This window comes from Diabrotica undecimpunctata, chromosome 6 (assembly GCF_040954645.1).
Source record: "Diabrotica undecimpunctata isolate CICGRU chromosome 6, icDiaUnde3, whole genome shotgun sequence".
Lineage (NCBI taxonomy): Eukaryota > Metazoa > Arthropoda > Insecta > Coleoptera > Chrysomelidae > Diabrotica > Diabrotica undecimpunctata.
Genome location: NC_092808.1, coordinates 28,969,937 through 28,990,324, shown reverse-complemented (window position 1 = coordinate 28,990,324; position 20,388 = coordinate 28,969,937). Strand labels below are relative to the sequence as shown.

The 20,388-nt window shown below is 32.3% G+C and overlaps 2 protein-coding genes across 2 annotated transcripts in view; both read left to right on the top strand.

Annotated features, from left to right (window-relative positions):
* The first annotated feature begins 263 nt into the window (after window positions 1-263).
* The window catches only part of LOC140443331 (potassium channel subfamily K member 1-like), a 210,356-nt gene continuing 190,231 nt past the window's right edge, over window positions 264-20,388 (top strand). The window contains exon 1 of the mRNA XM_072534528.1: window positions 264-444. The gene's annotated coding sequence lies outside the window, so the exon portion shown is untranslated. The remainder of the gene's footprint in view (window positions 445-20,388) is intronic.
* LOC140444270 (protein FAM200C-like) lies at window positions 6,215-15,074 on the top strand. The gene is made up of 4 exons (XM_072536015.1): window positions 6,215-6,299; window positions 13,501-13,844; window positions 13,889-14,029; window positions 14,529-15,074. The coding sequence occupies exons 1-4, from the start codon at window positions 6,215-6,217 to the stop codon at window positions 15,072-15,074; spliced, it is 1,116 nt and encodes a 371-aa protein (XP_072392116.1).

The following is a 20,388-nucleotide window of genomic DNA, read 5'->3' as shown; positions in this document are numbered from 1 at the left end:
AAGAGAACCACTTTTTTAATTTGTGTGGTCAATATTATACCTAGATTTATATTTTATTGGAATATTTTTTTAAGTAAACCTGGGATGCATTATTATAATCAATTTAGAGTAAGGAGTTATTAACAAGGAATTGAATCAGTAAACAGAACGATTTTCCCAATTCTATGTAGGGCACATGCGACGCCACCGCTAGAGACAAGCGCTCCTTTACCATAACGGCGTTCACTTTGGTCCTGTGTGTCGGCAAGGGTCAGATCGCTCCGCGGCGCTTTGAGAATCGCCGCGTTCGTTTCTTGCGTCATCCAACAGGTTAATTCATAATGTCCACTTGAATTGACGGCACCCTTTCGATAACGAAAGGGTTTTCTCAGATCTTAAACCGAGTGCCCTACTTCTAGGACTACTTTAATATTGGACTGGTGAAGTTGGTACAATGTAGCGAAGGTAAGTGACTTTTATTTACTTTGAATTGCGAGGGTGTTGTGTGTTGACATATGTGACAAGAATTGTAAGTGTTTATGCTGCGAGCAACTTTTCAAAGTTATGAGCGGAAGGACGCATGACAGTGTGTACAACAAACACTTTTGAAGAAAATTATATTTTTATATCACAATATCATTTTTAAATATTCGCTTTAAAATCAGTTAAAGTAAATATTTAAAGTATTCATACTACATACTTAAATATAAAATACATAAACTTTAATTCATATTTTAAAAGGTTAAAAGAATATTAAAGGAAATATTATTAAAATTACCTATCTGAATATTGGTAAAGTGTTTTAATTTAATAGAATTTCCAATACAAACTGATAGTAAACTGTTGAATAAAATTATGAAATAACTAAAATATTTATAAGTATTCGATAAAAATGATATAATTTATTGCACCTTATTTTTTAGTAGTTTGAAGCATATTATCTTTTATTTTGAAATCGCAAATCGTGCTTAAACATTTTTGCGGGTACCTGACTTAAAATTAGGTATAGTCGCTCGAGTGGTTTTTCATTCACGTTCACGTTCGCTTACGGTTACTTAATTTTATTCACGTCTGTTCACGCACGTGGACAAAAATGCTATTTGTTTCATTAAAAAAACCTACACAAAGATATTGTTAAGACTTTATCCAATAACACTGGTTTGCAACCAAATCCTCCTTTCACAAATTTAATCATAATTATGAAGATATCAATGCTCTAAATCTATTTCGATTGACCCTTTTTTATCATCATCACTTATAGATTTTCTATTTCACGTATAGAATTTTTTTTTCAAAATATTTAAAATTTATGATTTTGTGAATTGGTTTTTTGCATCAACATTAAATGGTGTATACACATACAAGATGGGTTTCAGAGAAAAGTAAAATAAAGATCTATAGAAGTGAGTTTTATAGTAGATATAGCATTTTCATTTGACCCCGTTTATTAAAAAGCACCGATAACGATTCTTAAGACTTGTTTACACGAGTAGAGTTGTGAGGAGAGTAGAGTAGCGAGTAGAGTCGACTCTACTCGCTACTCTACCAAAAATGGCTTGATACGGTTCACACGAGGAGAGTTACAAGTATAGTACTTATGCTAGTATACTGTGGAGTAGGTGTTTGTTTAGTACAAAATGAATTCAAGAAAAAGAAAATTGATTCAAAATTGTTTAGCTACTGTTGCAAATGCATTTGTAACTGAGGTCGGTTTGTAACAAAGAAAAGAGTGGATGAGAAAGTGACTTAAAAGAAGGAATGCACACGGGGCCTCAGCTCTTTTATCTTGATAAGAATACATTTTTTATTTCTTATTGTATTTTTTATTAACAAGTAATAAAAACCTGTAACTTGCCCGTGAGCCTTCAGTTTTCTTGTTTCTTTTTGCACCTTTCATGATTGCGTCCATAGGAGTGAACCATTTCACGTTCGGAACGTATACATCGGCTGAACCTGAACCCCATTTTTTTGATTTTTGTATTTTTAAACACTCTTGATTATAAGTGCACCTTATATTCTTAATTTTTTGCTTGAGCTCGTTTACTCCAAAGCCCCCTTTTGCCATTTTTTCGACGATTTCATCCTCCGCAGCTTGCCTCATACTTTTATTTCTGTAGTGTACACTACCTAAATTCCATAAACACTGGTATTCGCCATACATCTCTACAAGTTTTAAAGGGAAAGTGAAATAAAGTTCATCTTCGGTGAACTTCATTTTCACTATTTACACAAAACACAACTCCAGACGGAATGACAGCGTCCCTATGTGCTCTCCTACCTACTCTACTCTACTAGAATTGACCGCGTTCCATGGGTAGAGTGCGCAGGCGAGTGGATATTTTGGCGGTGGTGGTGGTAGTAGAGTAGAGTTACTTTGCCACATGTTGCTAGTCACTCTACTCTACCACGCACTATGCACTCTACTTGCTACTCTACTGCGCTGAGCGTTTTTACGGGTAGAGTTACTCTACTCTACCAAGTACTTGCCTCATTACTCTACCCGTGTAAACGGGTCTTTAATCTTGTTGCGTCTGTGAGATTGGTAATGTAAACATATTCGAGTCTATTTACAATAAGCATTGATCTCGTTTTTGCCTATTCGATATTTACGCAAAATAAACAGGAATCTTTCCGTGTATGTTTATACCAATTTTTGGAGGATGAGGTCATTCCTCGATGGACCGGCTGCTACAGCAGTCGATTATATTGTTGAAGTCATGAAGAATTTTGTCATCGGAAATTCTTTAGTGTAGAAGCGGGAAGAAGAGCTTAGGGTTCTGAACTAGGAAACATGGTTCTCCGAGAGTTTTAAAAACCGGCAAGTTTTCATTTAATTCCATGAGTTTTGATAAAAAGAGGGTGATTTAAGTTCAAAAAGCTATGTGGCAGTCTTTGTAAAGTGAGATATTATTGCTGATTATATAGTTAAAAATCCGTTACAGCACCCACATATAATGATAGAAGAATTCAACACATGTGATCTACTTGCCTGTATCAAACAACATATTAAATTTAAATGGGACAGACAATGGATTCAGTTTGGTGAAAGCACAGGCACTAATTTATACAAATTACAACCAACAGTAGCTGTAAAACAATTTTACAAACAATGTAAAACAATGTTACACTAAGCAGAAACACTGACAGTGTCAACTGTCTTAAGATTAGAAGTAGATCTTGGATGTTTGCCGAAACATCTACACAAAATAGGAGTTCTCCCAACAGACCGATGTGAGTGTGGAAATAATATAGCTGATTTAAATCACATATTTTTCAACTGCCCACTACATCGTAATACAAGCACGTGGCTGCTAAAAGAATTGATAAAAGAGTGTTTAAGTACACCATTAAACGTAAATCTAAAGTGAAAACGATATAAAAATTTTTAAAATCATTATGATATTTCTTATAAAAATTAAATTAAAGGTTTAAGTGTAAAATTGATCGTATGCGTGAAAATTTCCTTTGTATGTTTACCATATACGTTGCCCACCTACCTAACCGTGGTTTATGTCTTGCTTGTTAAAATAAAGCCGCTCTGATGAATCTCTGAGCGTCAAAAGTTTCCTCCTTGCACAATCCTGTATGAATGAATACTAATATTCATATGTAATTACATGGCTAAAGGTTCTAAGGCAAAGCCAATAGGCAAAAAAAAGGTTGGTAAAAATCTTATTTTATTTTCAGTCTATTTGTAGTAAGTGCACTATGCCATCTTGTAGATGTTTTACTTTAGTGCACATATAAGTTAAACACATTCTTTATATTCTCAAAAACTCTGTCTTCTCCAATCTTTGGGACTTCTTTAAAGATATTATCTTCTCCCAGAGCTTTATTTGTTTTCATTTTCTTCAATACGTTCCTTATTTCGGCTGTTGATATAACAGGCATCATTTCCAATCCTTGGTTGACTAATGTTTTTCTCTGCTATCCTTGGTAATTCTTTTCTGTTGGTGATAATATCCATATTCATTCTTTTATTTCGTTATTTCTTTTTTGTCATTTGTTAATTTTCTTCTTAGAACTTTGAGGCTCTTGTTATCTTCAATTGTTTGTTGGATTTGTTCATTTTTTTATTTTCTTTTGTCCATCCTAATAAATTTTTGTATTCTTTTACTTATCTCTCTAAGTTCATGGTGTTTTTTGCTTCTATTACTTTGCATTTTTCTCCTCCCTTCCATTATTGCTTGTGTCCTGAAACACCTTATTATGTAAGACAAAATAAAAAAAAGCAAAATGTGGTAAGACGAAGAATATAGTGGCTTAAGAACTTAAGGGAATGGTTTGAATACAGTAGTGCAGAACTATTTAGAGCGGCAGTCAACAGTTCCAACCTTCGATAGAAGATCGAACTTCAAGACGAAGAAGGAATGAAGAAAAACGATAATAATAAAGTAAATGACTTTTAAATTTATTTTTTTTATTTTATTAAATTAGTTATTTTTATTAGTTTCATTGAATAAAAATATCCTGAGTAATATTTGATTACTTGTTAAAGTTTGTCTCTTTACTGACCTCATACCATAAACTTACACAAAAAAACTAGGACACATTAATGCAGATGTTAAAAAGAGTGTAGAACGTGTAGGGGTACGAGTATATTCCGCAGGCACTTTTATTCTTCTAAAACGGTCACACAAACCAAAGCCTTTCGCTTGCATAATAGAACAAAGAGCCAGATTAAACTTTTATCTCTATTCACAAAATGTAAAATACCCTTTCAATTCTCAGTTTCCAGGCAATCTTATTTCCTGGTTCATTTCCACTTATTGAAAGTGCGTTTATATTGATTCGTCCAATTTCTTTTGGGAGCACTTATACAAGATGGCCTATTTTAAAACTATTTCATTTTAGATATTTTATTTATTGATTAAATTAAAAGATTGAAGAGACAGTGGCCAACAGACTTTATTCACTAATTTTAATTTTAATTTTAATTTTCATTTCAATTTTAGTTTCAAATTATAATCCTACATTAATTTAATTTGTTAGTGTTAGTATTGGGAGTGTTATCAGTGGATAATTTCTCCTCTCATGTATTTGCAATGCTCACATTTACTAATAGCTTGTAATAGCAGATTGTAAATTTGCAAATTTAATAAAAAAAAAGAGAATTCAACAAGCACACAACTACCATTATTAGGACAGCGATCAAAATCTTCGAAAATATTTAGTTCGGGATCTCTGCTAATAGAATCCTCTCTCTCGCTGGAATCTTGTAATTCCATCTCATTTTAATCTTGTTACTTTTGCATACGCGCCTTGTTACTTTTTTCTGTTTTACTGTTGTTTATTTAGATTCAATCCGTTCCATTTTTTCCGGGGCATCCGTAGCTATCATCGTCCTTCCTTTGCGTTTTTTGTTACCCTCCCCAGACTCTCTTTAGATCGTATCCCCAGGATAACCCTTAAAAACTGTTGGGCTAACAAAGGTTTTCGTGATATCAGTATTACTTGGACGTGAATTTTAGACATCTAGAGATTCATTTAAATTTTCAGCAGCAACTTCAACTGTAACAAGCGCATATGTCACAAAACTTGACAAAAAATCTTCTTCATATTGTTCTGAAGCTATTTTCTTGTGGCATTTTAAAGTAATTACTATTTAAATGGGAATAAGCCACAATTAAAGGTTAAAGTACGTTTATTGACGTTTCAATTTCCACTTCGGAAATCGTTCTCAACATACAAACATTACTAAAAATTAGTACTTTAACCTTTAATTGTGGCTTATTCCCATTTAAATAGTAATTAAATATTCTTTAATGAAGACGTGCCGATCAAATGGAAATATTCCGGTTTTTGTGATGTTAACTGGCGTTATTACTCGTGGATATGCTGTGCCTACACAGGCTGATACGTTATAAATTGTAAATGACTTACCGGGATGGTTCATTATCCATGAATCTACTACAGCATTATAGAAAGTTTAAAATGGTTTTAATAAGCCTACTGCTGTAATCTGTTTCTACAGTCCAACGGCTGTAATCTGTTCGTACAGTGTGGCAGTATAGGTAGGATTGTAACGTCATTATTTTTACATGAATCGACTGCCTTAATCGATAAATTACTTTGAGAATTATCCATTACCACAATTTAACTGGTATTACCAGTGTGCTTTATAAAATCCTCAACAACATGCACAAAGCACTTGTGCAAGTGTTATTTTTCCAACCTGTCTATGAAGCTAGTCCTAAAGTTCCAGGGGGGGCTCATTTATTATAAAATCTTTATAATGTGTACTCTCGGAACTACCAGAGCTGGAGGAACAGCTGCTTTAGATGCTCCAACAATACAGCATGTTGTAACGAGCGTTCCACGTTCGCCATTTGTGATCTTAATAACTTGTTGTATACCTCTTTCTGTAAACACTTTTTGGGACTTTAGAACGGTAACGGTTTCTATCTCATTTAAATTGCAGATGCAACTACCATATCTAAACATCGGAAAGCGCTTTAAGACAGTTTTAAGTAAAATAATTCAACGTTAAATTTACTGAAACAGGTTGCCCTTGTAAGACTACAACCTTCTGGAGTCCGAAGGGATAAATTATTGGAATGACGTTTCTGAAATTCTGTCATCCAGTCAAGTGAAGCGATTTTGATGTATGTCAGTTTGCTGGAACCACTATAATATTGTAGGCTGCCGCTTCATATGGTGAGTTTTCGGGTATCTTCTCTTGATAGACCATAAAACATTTTGGAACATTTAATTATATATTCGCACAAGTGGTCTTCTGTTCGATAGTAAAAATTTGTTTTAGGACATAAACGGACGTTCTCATTCTCATCTTGTTGATGTTTTTTACATATCTGTGGACCGTGTGGAAAGACAGTCCTTTCATTAGTGCTGCTTACCGTACAGAGGTTCCACCTTAGACTAATTCAATAGCCTGTCTCATCAGATCTTCAAAAAATCTTCCTATTTTCCGATTTATTTTCTTTTTCTTGGCATTTTCTTTCTATAATAGAAATTAATATGCAAAGGACCTGGCTTATACAACTATAACGGAATAGTGAGACAGTAAAGGAAGAGTGAGACGCGATGTTGCTCTCCTACGACCTAAGCTACGGTAAGCATAACGACTTACACCTAGCAACTGGGCGGCATAATATTGGCTACGATCATCTTGCATTAAAGCCACGACTCTTGCAGTTTCCGTTGGTGTTAATGTCATTTTAATACAATTAAAAATTCTAAACTGAACGTTTTATTACAAAATAGGTCTGGTTGTTACAATCAATATAATAGCGACTTAAATTGTTGCGCCTATCGAACTTAAATTTTTGACAAAAATGTAAATTCCTATTGTTTATAAGAAATGCCATAAAACATTTAAAAATAATGTACAGAAATTAACAATTAAACTTATACGAGGGTTCCTCTAAATTTTTATTTATTGTCATATAACATGTTCTGAGTTTTAAAACTCGCAATAAATGGGAAATATGTCATAAATCTAATGTTTTGCACCTGTAGATTTAGGCGGAAGGTTTAATATTCTGTCATTTTGGACACATGTTGAAATAATACATACGTAGTTTGAGAAAGGAATGTTGATTTCAAATTTATCGCATCCATTATATATGACGTCTGCATCGTAGTGGAAAATCATTCGGTAACCATATTTCTGATTTAAACTTTGTATTCAATCCACCACTAGCAGATGAGCGTCAACTATCGTGAATTTTTGAATTTTATGCTTGTGTGACGGGGACATAAACTTTTAGAGATAAACGACAGACAGAAAGAGGGACAGAGATAATGAAAGTATACAATATTTTCACATTTCCAATATGATTTTCCTATATTTACGAATTCAGGTAGGATACAAAACCATTATCTGGAAAATATACTCTTACTTTGTGTTGTGTTTAATTTAAATTTTAAAAAACTGATTCAGTGTTTTAATGCACAAATATCGATTTCCGTCCAATCAAAGCGAATAAACTAAACAATAATAAATGGCTTTAGGCTAATATGCGCTTTATAAAAGGAAATTGTTTAAATTATATAGTTTTACGATGTTGTTTGGTGATTAAAAATTTATAATTTGAAAATGTATATTAAACAGAGAACTACTGATTCCTAAATTTTAACGATCGACTAAAGGTATTTACGCAGAAAATGCAGTTGCGTCACAATTGTAAAATATACAATGTTGTCGGATTGCTTATGCAGATTTCTATTAGCAATTACTAGGGCAATTCGAGAAGTACTTAAACTACAAAAGAAACATAAAAATTTTGGAAAACTTTATTTCGTAACAATCTCCTTTTTGATCGATCGATACACTTAACCCAGCAATGCTATAACTTCTTTAACTCGTCTGAAAAATACGCTTTCTCGAAGTCTGCAAAATAAGCTTCCATGGCGGCGATGACTTCTTCATTCGACTTAAATTTCTGCCCCAGCGAGTGACTTTTTCAAGTTTAGAAACAAAAAAGTCGCACAGGGTCATATCTGAAGAATACGGTAGATCGGACAGCAGTTCGTAGCTCAATTTGACCAATTTGGTCATGGCGATGATGGAGATGTGAGCCGGTACGTTGTCATGGTGGAAGAGTACTTTTTGCTTTCCCAAATGTTTGTTTTTTCTGCAATTCGACGTCGAATTGGCCCAATAATTCGGCATAGTAGAGCTCTGTGACCGTTTTGCCCTTCTCCAGATAGTCGATGTAGATCACACTTTACGAATCTCAGAAAACTGTGGCCATCACCCTTCCGATCGATAGGACAATCTTCGCCTTCTTCGAAGCGTTCTGTTTCGACTGTTCCTTGGTCTCTGGAGTTTACCAATGGATCCATTTTTCATTTACGATTACGATGCAATGTAGAAATTCCTTCCGATTACGTTTTAAAAAGCGTCCAAAACTGCTCTGAAGTGGTCTCACGATTGCCCATGTTGTCTGGAGTGAGCAAACGTGACACCCATCGTACCAACAGCTTTCTCATGCTTAAAGTTTCATGCAGGATATGACCAATGCAGTCTTTTGAGATGCCTACTCTCTAGGCTATTCCTCACATCTTCACTCGACGATCTGCTGATACAAGATCGTGGATTTTTGTCACGTTATTCTCTTTGGTAGCCATTTTCGGGACATCTGGGCGTGTCTAATCTCAAACCAACGTGCGACCACGTTAAAACTCGTTAAATAAATTTTCGACAGTTGTCACATAAAGAGAATAGTCGCCATATATAGCATCCAAGCGCTCTTTTATTTTGATTCACGATTTCCCATTTAGAAACAAGAAGAGAATCACCGACATATATTTTCTTTTTTTTTTTCGTTTTTACAAAATCCGTGGGACCTCCGCATCCACATGCGGTTAAAACAACTTTCATTAAAGCAAGTTTTTTCCAAATATAGTAATTTGTCAATTTTTTAAAGCTTACAAATTAAGAAATCTTCAAATATTTCAAAAATGAAAAGAGATAGGTATAGAAAACTCAATATAGTTTGAAAACTAAGTAAATCTGCCACACGATAGACTATAAAAAACAAAGTGTTATATTTAAAATAACTAAAATTTTACAGCTTAAATGTGCTAGTAGAACAATAGAATATTTTGACCACCCTGTAAAAAATGTTGTTAGATTAAATATCTTTTATAATTTAATATATATAAATATATATATATATATATATATATATATATATATATAAATATATATATATATATATATATATATATATATATATATATATATATATATATATATATATATATATATATATATATGGCGTTTTCGCCAAAGAGAATTAATTTGGCTTCTTCGGGGCTGAAAGAGAATAAATTATAATTAGCTACCATATATTATCTATTCAAAACATTATTGGTCTTACCGTAACTGAGAATTGTATAGTTAGAATGTTAAAAAACTTCGCTAGTAACAACATAGTGGTGTTTTTTGTTACTATGTACAAAAAAAAGTTTTTTTTAATTTTTTAACGTTGGAAATATATGGTAGCTTTGAAATTAAAACGCAAAGGTTTACCCAAGGTTAATCGAAAAACCCAATGTAACTACATGTAAAAGGAGGTAATTCTTTGAATTGTCGGCAATAACTAATTTTTGATTGTTAGAAAGTTTAAATGTGAGGTTCTGTTTTACCATAACGCATGTGCTGACAATTCAAGTAGTTCTTTTGAATCTTTATGTCGTTAAGGTTCATTGGTAAAACCGAATGAAGTTAAATCCCAGTATAGGGAAATATTATTTTAGATTTTCTCAATTCAAATTTTTTTTTTAATTATATTATATTGTTTATGTATTATTATAATAATATCTTATTGAGATGTATCTAAGAAAAGTAAGGGAATGTTGTCTTTTTTAGTTAATGAAAATTAATTATTAAAGTAGGTTAGTTGTTAATGGATATATCAGTCAAGTTAGTTATCTGTGATGTTGTATTGTTCTTGGTATCTGATTTAAGTAAGAAGTGGTATATATCGCTTAGATTCTTAATGTCACTCTTAACATTGATGGAGAAATCGTTAGGAAAATATAAGACATTTCAATGAACTCTCTTTTAGATTTATTGTTCTCGCGGTGGAGAATTGTAGTGTTAGTATAGTCCATGACATGACCAGTGGAATGGACATGTTTGGCTAATGCACAGCAGTCAGGGTGAAGTCAAGAATCACTTTTGTGTAGTGTAATACGTGATTTCAATAATTGAGATGTTTGGCCGATGTAGGAATTGCTGCAAGAGAGGCATGGAATGTTGTAGACAATGTTACTAAGCCTATCTATGGGAGTCTTATATTTTATCTTAGAATAAAGATTATTAATTGTTAGGGCTAATCTACAAGCCACATTAAGTTTAATATTGTTATTATTATTACCAAAGCTATTTTCAACACTTTTCAGAATCCTTGTTAACCCCGGAGTGATATCTCTGAAATATGGTAATGAAAAATATTTGTTGATAGGAGTATCCGAGACTAGGTTCCCATGTCTTAACTGAAATATTTATTTAAAAGGTTGTTGCCTTTGTGAGCCACTGTTATGTTATGTTTGGCTAACATATTTGTTGGTTGTTCGGATAAACCTTTTATATATGGAAGAGTCGTATACGTAGTCTTGACACTGTTGGGTTCATTGTTATTGGTATTGTTGTAAAATGTATTAAGTCTCGATTTGAAAATAGTTTCGATTGAATGTTCGGGATGTGCATTATTTAGAAAGGCATCTTTTGCCTTTTTTATTGCTGTTGGTCTGTATTCTGGATCTGTTAGGTTTATAGATTTATCAGCAAGATAATGAAAAAAAAAAAGAATAAAATCTCGTTCCAAATTTAATATTATTTATTAAACCTAAACCCAAGCAATACTAATTTTATATTAAATATGGTATGGCTCAAGAAACTTCATAAAGCTATATATTTATATATAGAAATTTAAAGATTGTAAAGTGTAGGTGAATTATTAGCCAAATGCTATTTTATTTTAAAGCACGCTCTTGTTATTCTTTGGTATATATTTTTCCTAAATATTCCGCTCTAATTGTCTTGCTTTAACTTTGTTTGATATACAAAAGGATCTAAAGTGTATTGTATATTTAAATCAATATATAAATTTCAGATAAAAACGTCTTTCAAAATGGAATAATGAAGGATCTTTTATAACTTTAGTATTTGTTATGCTTTAATTAACCTTTACAGGAAATGTTATTTGCATGTTTTTTTAAAATTGAGATAGGAATTCCTGTATTAATTAAGAGTTTAAACCAGAGTGTAACTTCTTTAATACAATACAAATTTAATTGGTTTTTACAGGCAAATGAAAGTCATTGTCCTTGGCGAATGAATAGCCAAAATTCATTCCTGACTCAATTAGTGCCACTCAAGTGTACACCCTACTTTCGCGTTAATTTTAATATTATTACGAAAACAACTTTAATAATTGATTTAAATCTTAAGATTCAAGTGCTACAAGCGACCTATCTGTGTTTACTAGCTCTAAACGTCCCTAACTTTCCATTTCATCGATTTATTCTGAGCTGAGCTAAAAGATATACCTTGTTATCCTTTCCTGTACTGATGGGATTGACAGGATAATATGCCCTATTATATATTCAAATATAAACCAAACGTGTTTACCCAGAGACAGATTTATTTACATTTTCAAATTCATAGGCTATACCTCTATTACTGGAAAATATTGAAATTTGTTTTGAATAGGATCTTTTTTAATATTGCAAATAATAGTTTGTCGAATTATTGGTACGAAAATCTGATAATACGTATAAATAATTATGAAATGGTCAATTATTGAATGATTCATTATTTTTTCTTCCTGAGGAACAGATCATGGAGACTGTGACGCTTTTTTAAAAGTTAGTTTTTCTTAATTATTTGTTTAAATAATTAAATAAATTCCTGAATATAATTACAGCATCGCTTGTAGTAAATAACAAAATTCAACAAAACTTTATTATTAAAATTATATACAGGGTGTTCGATAACTAATGCAACATAATTATTGAACTTTTCGTCAAAATTTATCCATCCAATGCTCCATCCTGCTTAATTTGGCTTTAAAACCACTCTAATACTATTTAGTAATGCCACAGCATAGTGAATCTACTTAAAGAAGGCTTATAAAAAGGAATGTGCGCTGCAAGATTTTTGGACATACAACAGACATTCGACATAGAATAATTATTATATTTAATTCGACATAAATTAAATAAGTTAAATTAAAAACCATGGCTCTGTGCGTAGACGATAAGAAAGCTATACTACCTATATATAAAGCTAGGACGACAACTCACACTGTTTGTCCGGTACGACAACTCCTAGCGCCGTCTACGAAAGAAATCTGAATTTTCAACTGACGTTGGAAAGTAGAGGGGTAGCAAATATGTTGAGACAGAAAAATGCCACATGTCGGCATTGCCAAAAGGGCATTACATGGTATCTCTGTTGTTATTGGTTCCATTGGAGCGTGTGATATGTTAGATAAAAGAGGAGAATATAACGAATATATTAAGATAGGAAAAACAAACAAGGCAACTGTCAAAAGGACACTACACATTATCTTCATTATTAATAAACGTATAGCGATATAAGAGATATGATAGGGACTATGAATAAAAATAGATTTTCTCTAAGACAAATTTTGATTTAGTTACGATTTACGATATAGCAAATGAAAGGGAAGGACATAACAAATATATTAAGATATAAAAAACAAGCGACTACCAAAAGAGCACTACACAGCATCATCTTCTTTATTAATAAACGTATAATGACACGAGATATCACATTATACTATGGATGATAATAGACACACTATATGGTAAATTTGTTTCATTGACCTATAGTAAGAGATGGTAAGAGGATATATATATATATATATATATATATATATATATATATATATATATATATATATATATAGATATATATATATATATATATATATATATATATATATATATATATAGATATATATATATATATATATATATATATATATATATATATATATATATATATATATATATATATAGATAAGAAACATTTAGATAATTTGCATTCACACCTGTCTTCCAAACCGCGAGAATACTTTGCAAATTTAGAAATATCTGTTAAAAGACAAAGACTGAATAGAAACTTGTTTGGTACATTTGATCAGCGTTCAGCGTCAAGGGTTAGCTTTAAAGTAGCCTGGTTGATTGCTCAAAATAAGAAACCATACCCTATTGGTGAAGATTTGGCTAAACCAGCTACTGTAAAAATTGCAGAGATTATTTGTGGTCAAAAAGAAGCGAAGAAACTGAATTCAGTGCCCTTGTCTGCGAGAATTGTGAAAGAACGAATTTCTACATTAGAAGAAAATGTAACACACGAACAGGTTATTTTCGCATTAAAACAGTATGATGCTATTTTGTTATTCAGCTTGATGAGACAACTGATTTTAGTAGCAATTCACAGCTAATGGTATTTGTTCGCTACAAAGGTACAAATAATTTTGAAGAGAAATTGCTGTTTTGTTCTCCTCTCGAGTTGAGATCTCGTGAAATTGATGTCTACAATAAAGTAAATGAATTCTTTAATGCGCAGTTTAAAATGGGAAAACTTTATTTCTGTATCTTTGGATGGAGCTCCAGCTATGCTGGGTCATATTAATGGTTTTTCGACTTTTGTAAAAAAATAACCACCCAAATATTGAAGTTACTCACTGTATGATCCATCACCAGGTCCTTATGGCCAAATATTTAGAACCTACACCGCCGTTATGCATGATGTCATCAAGATTGTAAATTTTATCAAGGGACATGCACTAAACACGCGGCTATTTCGTGAATTATGGACGGTGAAGCTGGATATACGTTCCTATTTTATTATATAGAAGTAAGGTGGCTCTCTCACGGAAATGTACTAAATCAAGTATGGACTCTCAAAACTGAAGTCAAAATTTTTATAGTTAATCAAAATAAATATTCTCGCAGATAAGTTTAAAAACTCTTCCTGGGTCGCATATTTAACGGACATTTTTGAGAATATAAATATATTAAACAAATAATTGCAAGGAAAGAATATTAATATCAATTCAGCGAGAGAAATAGTGTCAGCGTTTGGATTAAAGCTGCAATATTGGAGACAGACAGTAAAACAGAACAAGATAGCTTCTTTTTCAAGGTTAGCTTTGTTTTTGAAAGATTGCGAAAATATTACTTATGGTGACATCAAGGATACAATTGTAATACATATTATCAAACTTAGAAAGCGGTTTTCAGATTACTTTCCAGATCTTGATACACGTACTGTCACTTGGATTGTGGATCCTTTTAAATGTGAAATTGCTATGATACCAGAAGAACCTTCAGTTTTGGCAGAAGCGATTCTTGAACTTCAATCTAGTACTGAAGCACTTATTCAATTTGACACTAAACCAAATCTGTCGTCTTTTTGGATGTCAAAAGCTGCAAAGGCTTTCAAAATTGCACATGAAGAGGCGGTTAAAAAATTGTTGCCATTTGGAACAACATATTTGTCCGAAAAAGGCTTTTCCACTCTAATAATGAACATAAAAATGAAGAACAGAAATCGATTAAACGCCGAAGACATTATTAGAGTCTAATAATACAAGAAAAATATCATATGAATTACAAAATAACAAGAAAATATCATTTACTTATATTTTCGTTGGGGGCGAATTTTTCCTCGACTGCATATTACATAATATATTACTATTGTTACCGTTTTGTATTACTAGGTATTACATTGATAAATTTAATAAAGATGTTTAAATAAAGTTTTTAGTTATTGTTTTCTTTTCAAAATTATCAAAGGGGCTATAATATGAAAGATGCTAAAAAGAGGCGATTTCTTTTTTTTGCTCTTCGCCATGGGGTAATATCAACTTAAAAACAAAAATCTTTTGGAGTAACTAATTATTAAAAAGTTCCCCGACCGTTGTTACAGAGCATATAGTAAGAAACATGACGTCAGTCCAAAAGAGTACCAGATCATACTTTATATTTACTTGGTTCACCTTCTTCTTCTTCAAGTGCATTCTTCGCTACGGAGTTTGGCAATCATCATTGCTATTCGTATCTTTGAAGCTGTTGCTCTAAATAATTGGTTAAATGTGCACTGGAACCAGTCTCTTAAATTGCGCAGCCAAGATATACGCCGTCTCCCCACGCTTCATTTGCCCTGAATCTTTCCTTGGATAATTAACTGGAGCAATCGGTACTTTTTCCCTCTCATCATATGACCAAGATATTCCAACTTTCTTCTCTTGATGGTGATCAACAGCTCCCGTTCTTTGTTTATTCTTCGAAGAACTACACTATTTGTTATTTTGTCTGTCCAAGGTATTTTCAAAATTCTTCTGTATATCCACATTTCGAAGGCCTCTAGTTTATCGGTATTGCTCTTGTTTAAAGTCCAAGTCTCTACTCCGTACAGCAGTATCGAGAAGATGTAGCATCTAACCAATCTCATTTTCAGGTTAAAGTTAATGTTATGACTTCCCAGAATGTTCTTCATATTAACAAAAGCAGCTCGAGCCTTTCCAATTCTAGTTTTTATTTTTTCTGCGATGTCATTGTTGTTATTAACGCTTGTTCCCAAATATTTATATTTGTGCACCCGTTCGATTTCGTTTTTGTGAATGTACAGGTTTGCATTCATCTTTGTTTTTTTTTTAATAATCATGAATTTCGTCTTCTTGACGTTCATTGTTAACCCTTTCTCTTCACTAGCTGTGACTACCTTGTTTAAAATGGCTTGCAGGTCTTCTACTGTCTCCGCCATTAAAACCGTATCATCTACGTATCTAATATTATTAATTGGTTGGCCGTTAACTTTTATCCCAATCTCTGTTTCCTCCAATGCTTTCTTCATAATTTCTTCCGAATAGAGATTAAATAGCATTGGTGACAGCACACATCCTTGTCTAACTCCTTTTTTAATTTGAATTTTATTTGTTGTGCTATTTTCGATGCGTGCGACTGACTTCTGATTATAATACAGAGTAGATATTATTCTTATATCGCGAGTGTCTAACTGGTTAGCTTCCAAGATCTCTAAAAGTTGGTCATGCTTGACGTTATCAAACGCCTTGTTGTAATCAATGAAACAAGCAAATACATCTTGATTTACATCCATGGGCACATGGTTCATCTGCAAGAAGTTTATTATTACAAATATTAAAAATTTAATGAGCGACTGTAGACGGCAATTGATTGGATATCGCGTAAAAGTAAAAACAAAAAATTTTTATTAGAAAAATAGTTTGTCCTATTTCATTAACTTTAATTTTCCTCCTTAACCCTTTGTGGGCCAGTGGTCCCATAGTGGAACCACAATTTTACGTATTTTTATCCTACTGTCCCCGTATGTGTCGGCCGGAACCACAGACCAATTCTATAATCCCCCCTCTTACACCATTGGCCATGCGGTACGATCAGGTTTTGGAGCGCTTTAGGGCTTTAGTGTGTTCTAGTAGGTGATAGATGTGACACGATTTTAGCTATTTTGTGCGCCAACTACTAAAATTTCTACTGAACGCAAACAAATTGATAATGGCAGGTAAGAACAGGTAAATTAGTTTAATTAATGGTTAAAGAGATCGTATACAATTTATTCTGATATTTGTGTATATTTTTATATTTTCAAGTCGTCTAAAAGGTGTGGTTCCCTATGGACCTACAAGTACTATTTATAATTTTTGTTTTTTTTTATTTTACAACAGAAACGAAAGCTAAAGGGCTAAATACTTAATGTACCGTAACTGTCTAAATATTAAACTAATGGTTGGGGAGAGGTAATTTGTTGATATGGGATTTGAAAGACTTTACAGTTCATGACCAATTTTTTCACTTTTATTACAGAAAGAAAACAATGGACAATAAATAATTTAGAAACTATTGGAAATGATGGTGTATTTGCTTTGATTGAGGAAATATCATCTGACGGAGAGTCAGAAGCGTCAGATATTGATTCTGATGTTGAGAATCTTGGAAATAGTGAATCAGATAACGGCATCCTGGGCACTCAACATTCATTGGAAGAAATAAATCAAATGGTTTACGAAGATGAACATTAAAAAGAAAATAACGAAATTGTTTTCAGCGATTTGGATGATTGTAAGCTGCCATCTGTTTCTGGGAAAAGGAAAAGAAAGCTTACAAAACAAAAACAAACTTCAACGAAAAAAAAAAAATAATATTGGTAATAAAGCATTTACCTCACAAGCTGTCTTGCTGGTTAATGCTACAAAATATTTATGGACAATTATTTTACTTCATATGATCTTTTGGAACAACTTAGGTCCACGTATAGAGATGAGTGTGGAACAGTAAAAGATTACTAAATATTTGTCAGAATGTAATTTTCTAGAGGACAAAACCATAGAAAGGGGAAACACTTAATGAAAGATAAGTGATGTTGGTATACTGGCTGTGAAATGGATGGATAACAGAGCAGTTCACTTTATGAGTAATTTTCATGATCCTACAAATGTTCAACTTATTTCAAGGAAACAAACGAATGGCTCCAAACAAAACGTTACTTGCCAAAGTTTGGCCAAAGATTACAACGAACATATGGGTTATGTGGACAAGTCAGATATTCTCAAATCTTGTTACAAAATTAACCGCAAGTCCAAGAAATGGTGGCATAGAATATTCTGGTATTTTGTTGACTTAACGGTTGTTAATGCCTTCATTATTTTTAAAGAACGATCTGGTGGTGCATCAACACTTTCCGCAAAAGAATTTCGGTTAGCAGTTTCTGCAGGACTTATGGGTACTCCTTCGCTTACTAACAAAGGAAGAAAATCGTCCGATTTTGAGGTAAATAAATTTAAAATCTGCGTTACCATTGAAATACGCACCAAAAAGTCGGAGCATATACCAATACATGGAACCAAAGAAAGATGTGCACGATGCAGAACAAGAAATCAACCCCATCGAACGAGGTGGCATTGCACTGTATAAGTAGGTAGGACTATGTTTATCTGAAAAATCAATTGTTTTTAGAATATCATAAAAAATAAAGTGAACTTACCTTCTTTATGAATATTTATTATCATGTTATAAAAATTGAGATAGTTCTAATCAGTACCAGTGGTTCCACCATGGAACCACCTCCAAACTAAAACACCCCTTATATAAAAAAAATTAATTGACACTTGACGTTCTCTTTTGTATCACTGTATCCCTAATTTGTAATAACTTTTAAGTTTTTTATTTAATACTTAATTTGGTCCACAAAGGGTTATAATCTTGGTGCAGAATTCTTATACGGCTTGCTACTTCCATTTAATTATTGCTCATTTCATTAGCATTTTTTGTACTATACGCAAGAAATTATAATTATATTGGGATAAGAATTTTATTAAAGTTCATAAAACAGTTTATCAACAAGTTAAAACCATTTGCTTACTTGAATGTAGATTCTAGTTTATAAAACAATTTACACGATGTCATTTTGCTTATTAAATATTAATGGGTCATGTATAATAATCTTTTATTCTACAAAGAAATAATTACCTTTAACCCAGAATTTTCGTACACTTTTGTTTGCTTTCAAAATTATAAGTAAACAAGAAGGGTTGAGAGCTTATTAAATTCGGGTGAACGTTTTTGTACTTAAGAAAATCTCTCAGTATACATTCAGGAGTGTTTTAAAATATTAAGCTGTACTGTAATTTATAACACAATTCGTTGGTAAATATATTGATCCAACAAAATATTATCCAAACAATGACCCACGAGTCAAACATTAAACACAAAACAAGATAAAAATTACTCAAATTCGGAATCCGATATTGTTTATACCTGAAAAACACTTTACATAATTATATGGAAGCACTATAGAGAGCTTCGCTACATCAACAAAGGTAAAGACAAACAATCCATTATTAAAAGAGTTGAAATTAGAATTTGTCAATCGACTAATGTTGAAAATATGAGAAATACTATTTATTATGTCTCAAATTTTACTATTAAAGTTAAAAATATTACCATGTCGGGAGGTTTTTCCTCATGATTTAGTATGGAATCACTAACATGAGAATTTGTTGATATGGAATCATTATGACAAGTAGTTGCATGAATCACATGCTATGATTTTTCTGACGGGTATTCTCAAGTAAAACTTGATTTCATGTAATCGAATAAACTATCTTACAATAAAGTAGTCCCAGGAAAGCAACTTAGCAATATTGGCAATATCATTTTAAATTTGTCTAGGTACTTTAAAATGGATAATATAATGCCGAATTGTTAATATAAATGAGTCAGATAAAATTAAATTATTAGAAGAATTCTTCACCAAGTAACAAAAACAAAATTTGTTTAATTTATTAGTGTTTTGTATTTTGAGAACGATTTCTGAAGTGGAAATCCTTTTATGTAAGAAGAATTTTCGTTAGAACAAGTAATTTTGGCTCTATTGTACAAGGATTTAATGATTTTCTTGTTAATATTAATACTGTGATTTGATTTGTAACTTCGATATCTGTTGGTGTGTGTTGTTTTCTATTCACGTGAGACCAGGGACGGACTAAGTCCTAGGCACGTGCCTAGGGCCTGAAAACCATGTTTTTAATTTTTATAATTCTTTTAAATGTCTCTTTGTATTTAACAGAAAAACGTGATACTCATAATTATTGCTGAACCATTCAAAAAATTATACGTCAACATCACTGTGCCCAGATACCTATAAAATAATAAACGAAATTGTAACGTTCTAACGAACATTCATTGGACGTCAATCTATGACGTGCCAACGAATATTCATTGGGTGCCAATTTGTAACCCTTCGAGGCTCAATTTGTAACATCCCAACGTTGAGCTGCTGTTGTCAACTTGTAACCGCAAACCTTAGTTTGCTGCTACAACCTGACTAACATCACTAACAACGTTGGAGCGTCAAATCGT

Coding starts and splice junctions, on each gene's coding strand:
- LOC140444270 (XM_072536015.1), top strand. CDS start 6,215: ATGTGTACTCTCGGAACTACCAGAGCTGGAGGAACAGCTGCTTTAGAT. Junction 13,845..13,888: donor AAAATGTAACACACGAACAG/GTTATTTTCGCA, acceptor TTTGTTATTCAG/CTTGATGAGACAACTGATTT. Junction 14,030..14,528: donor AAATTGATGTCTACAATAAA/GTAAATGAATTC, acceptor TTGCAAGGAAAG/AATATTAATATCAATTCAGC.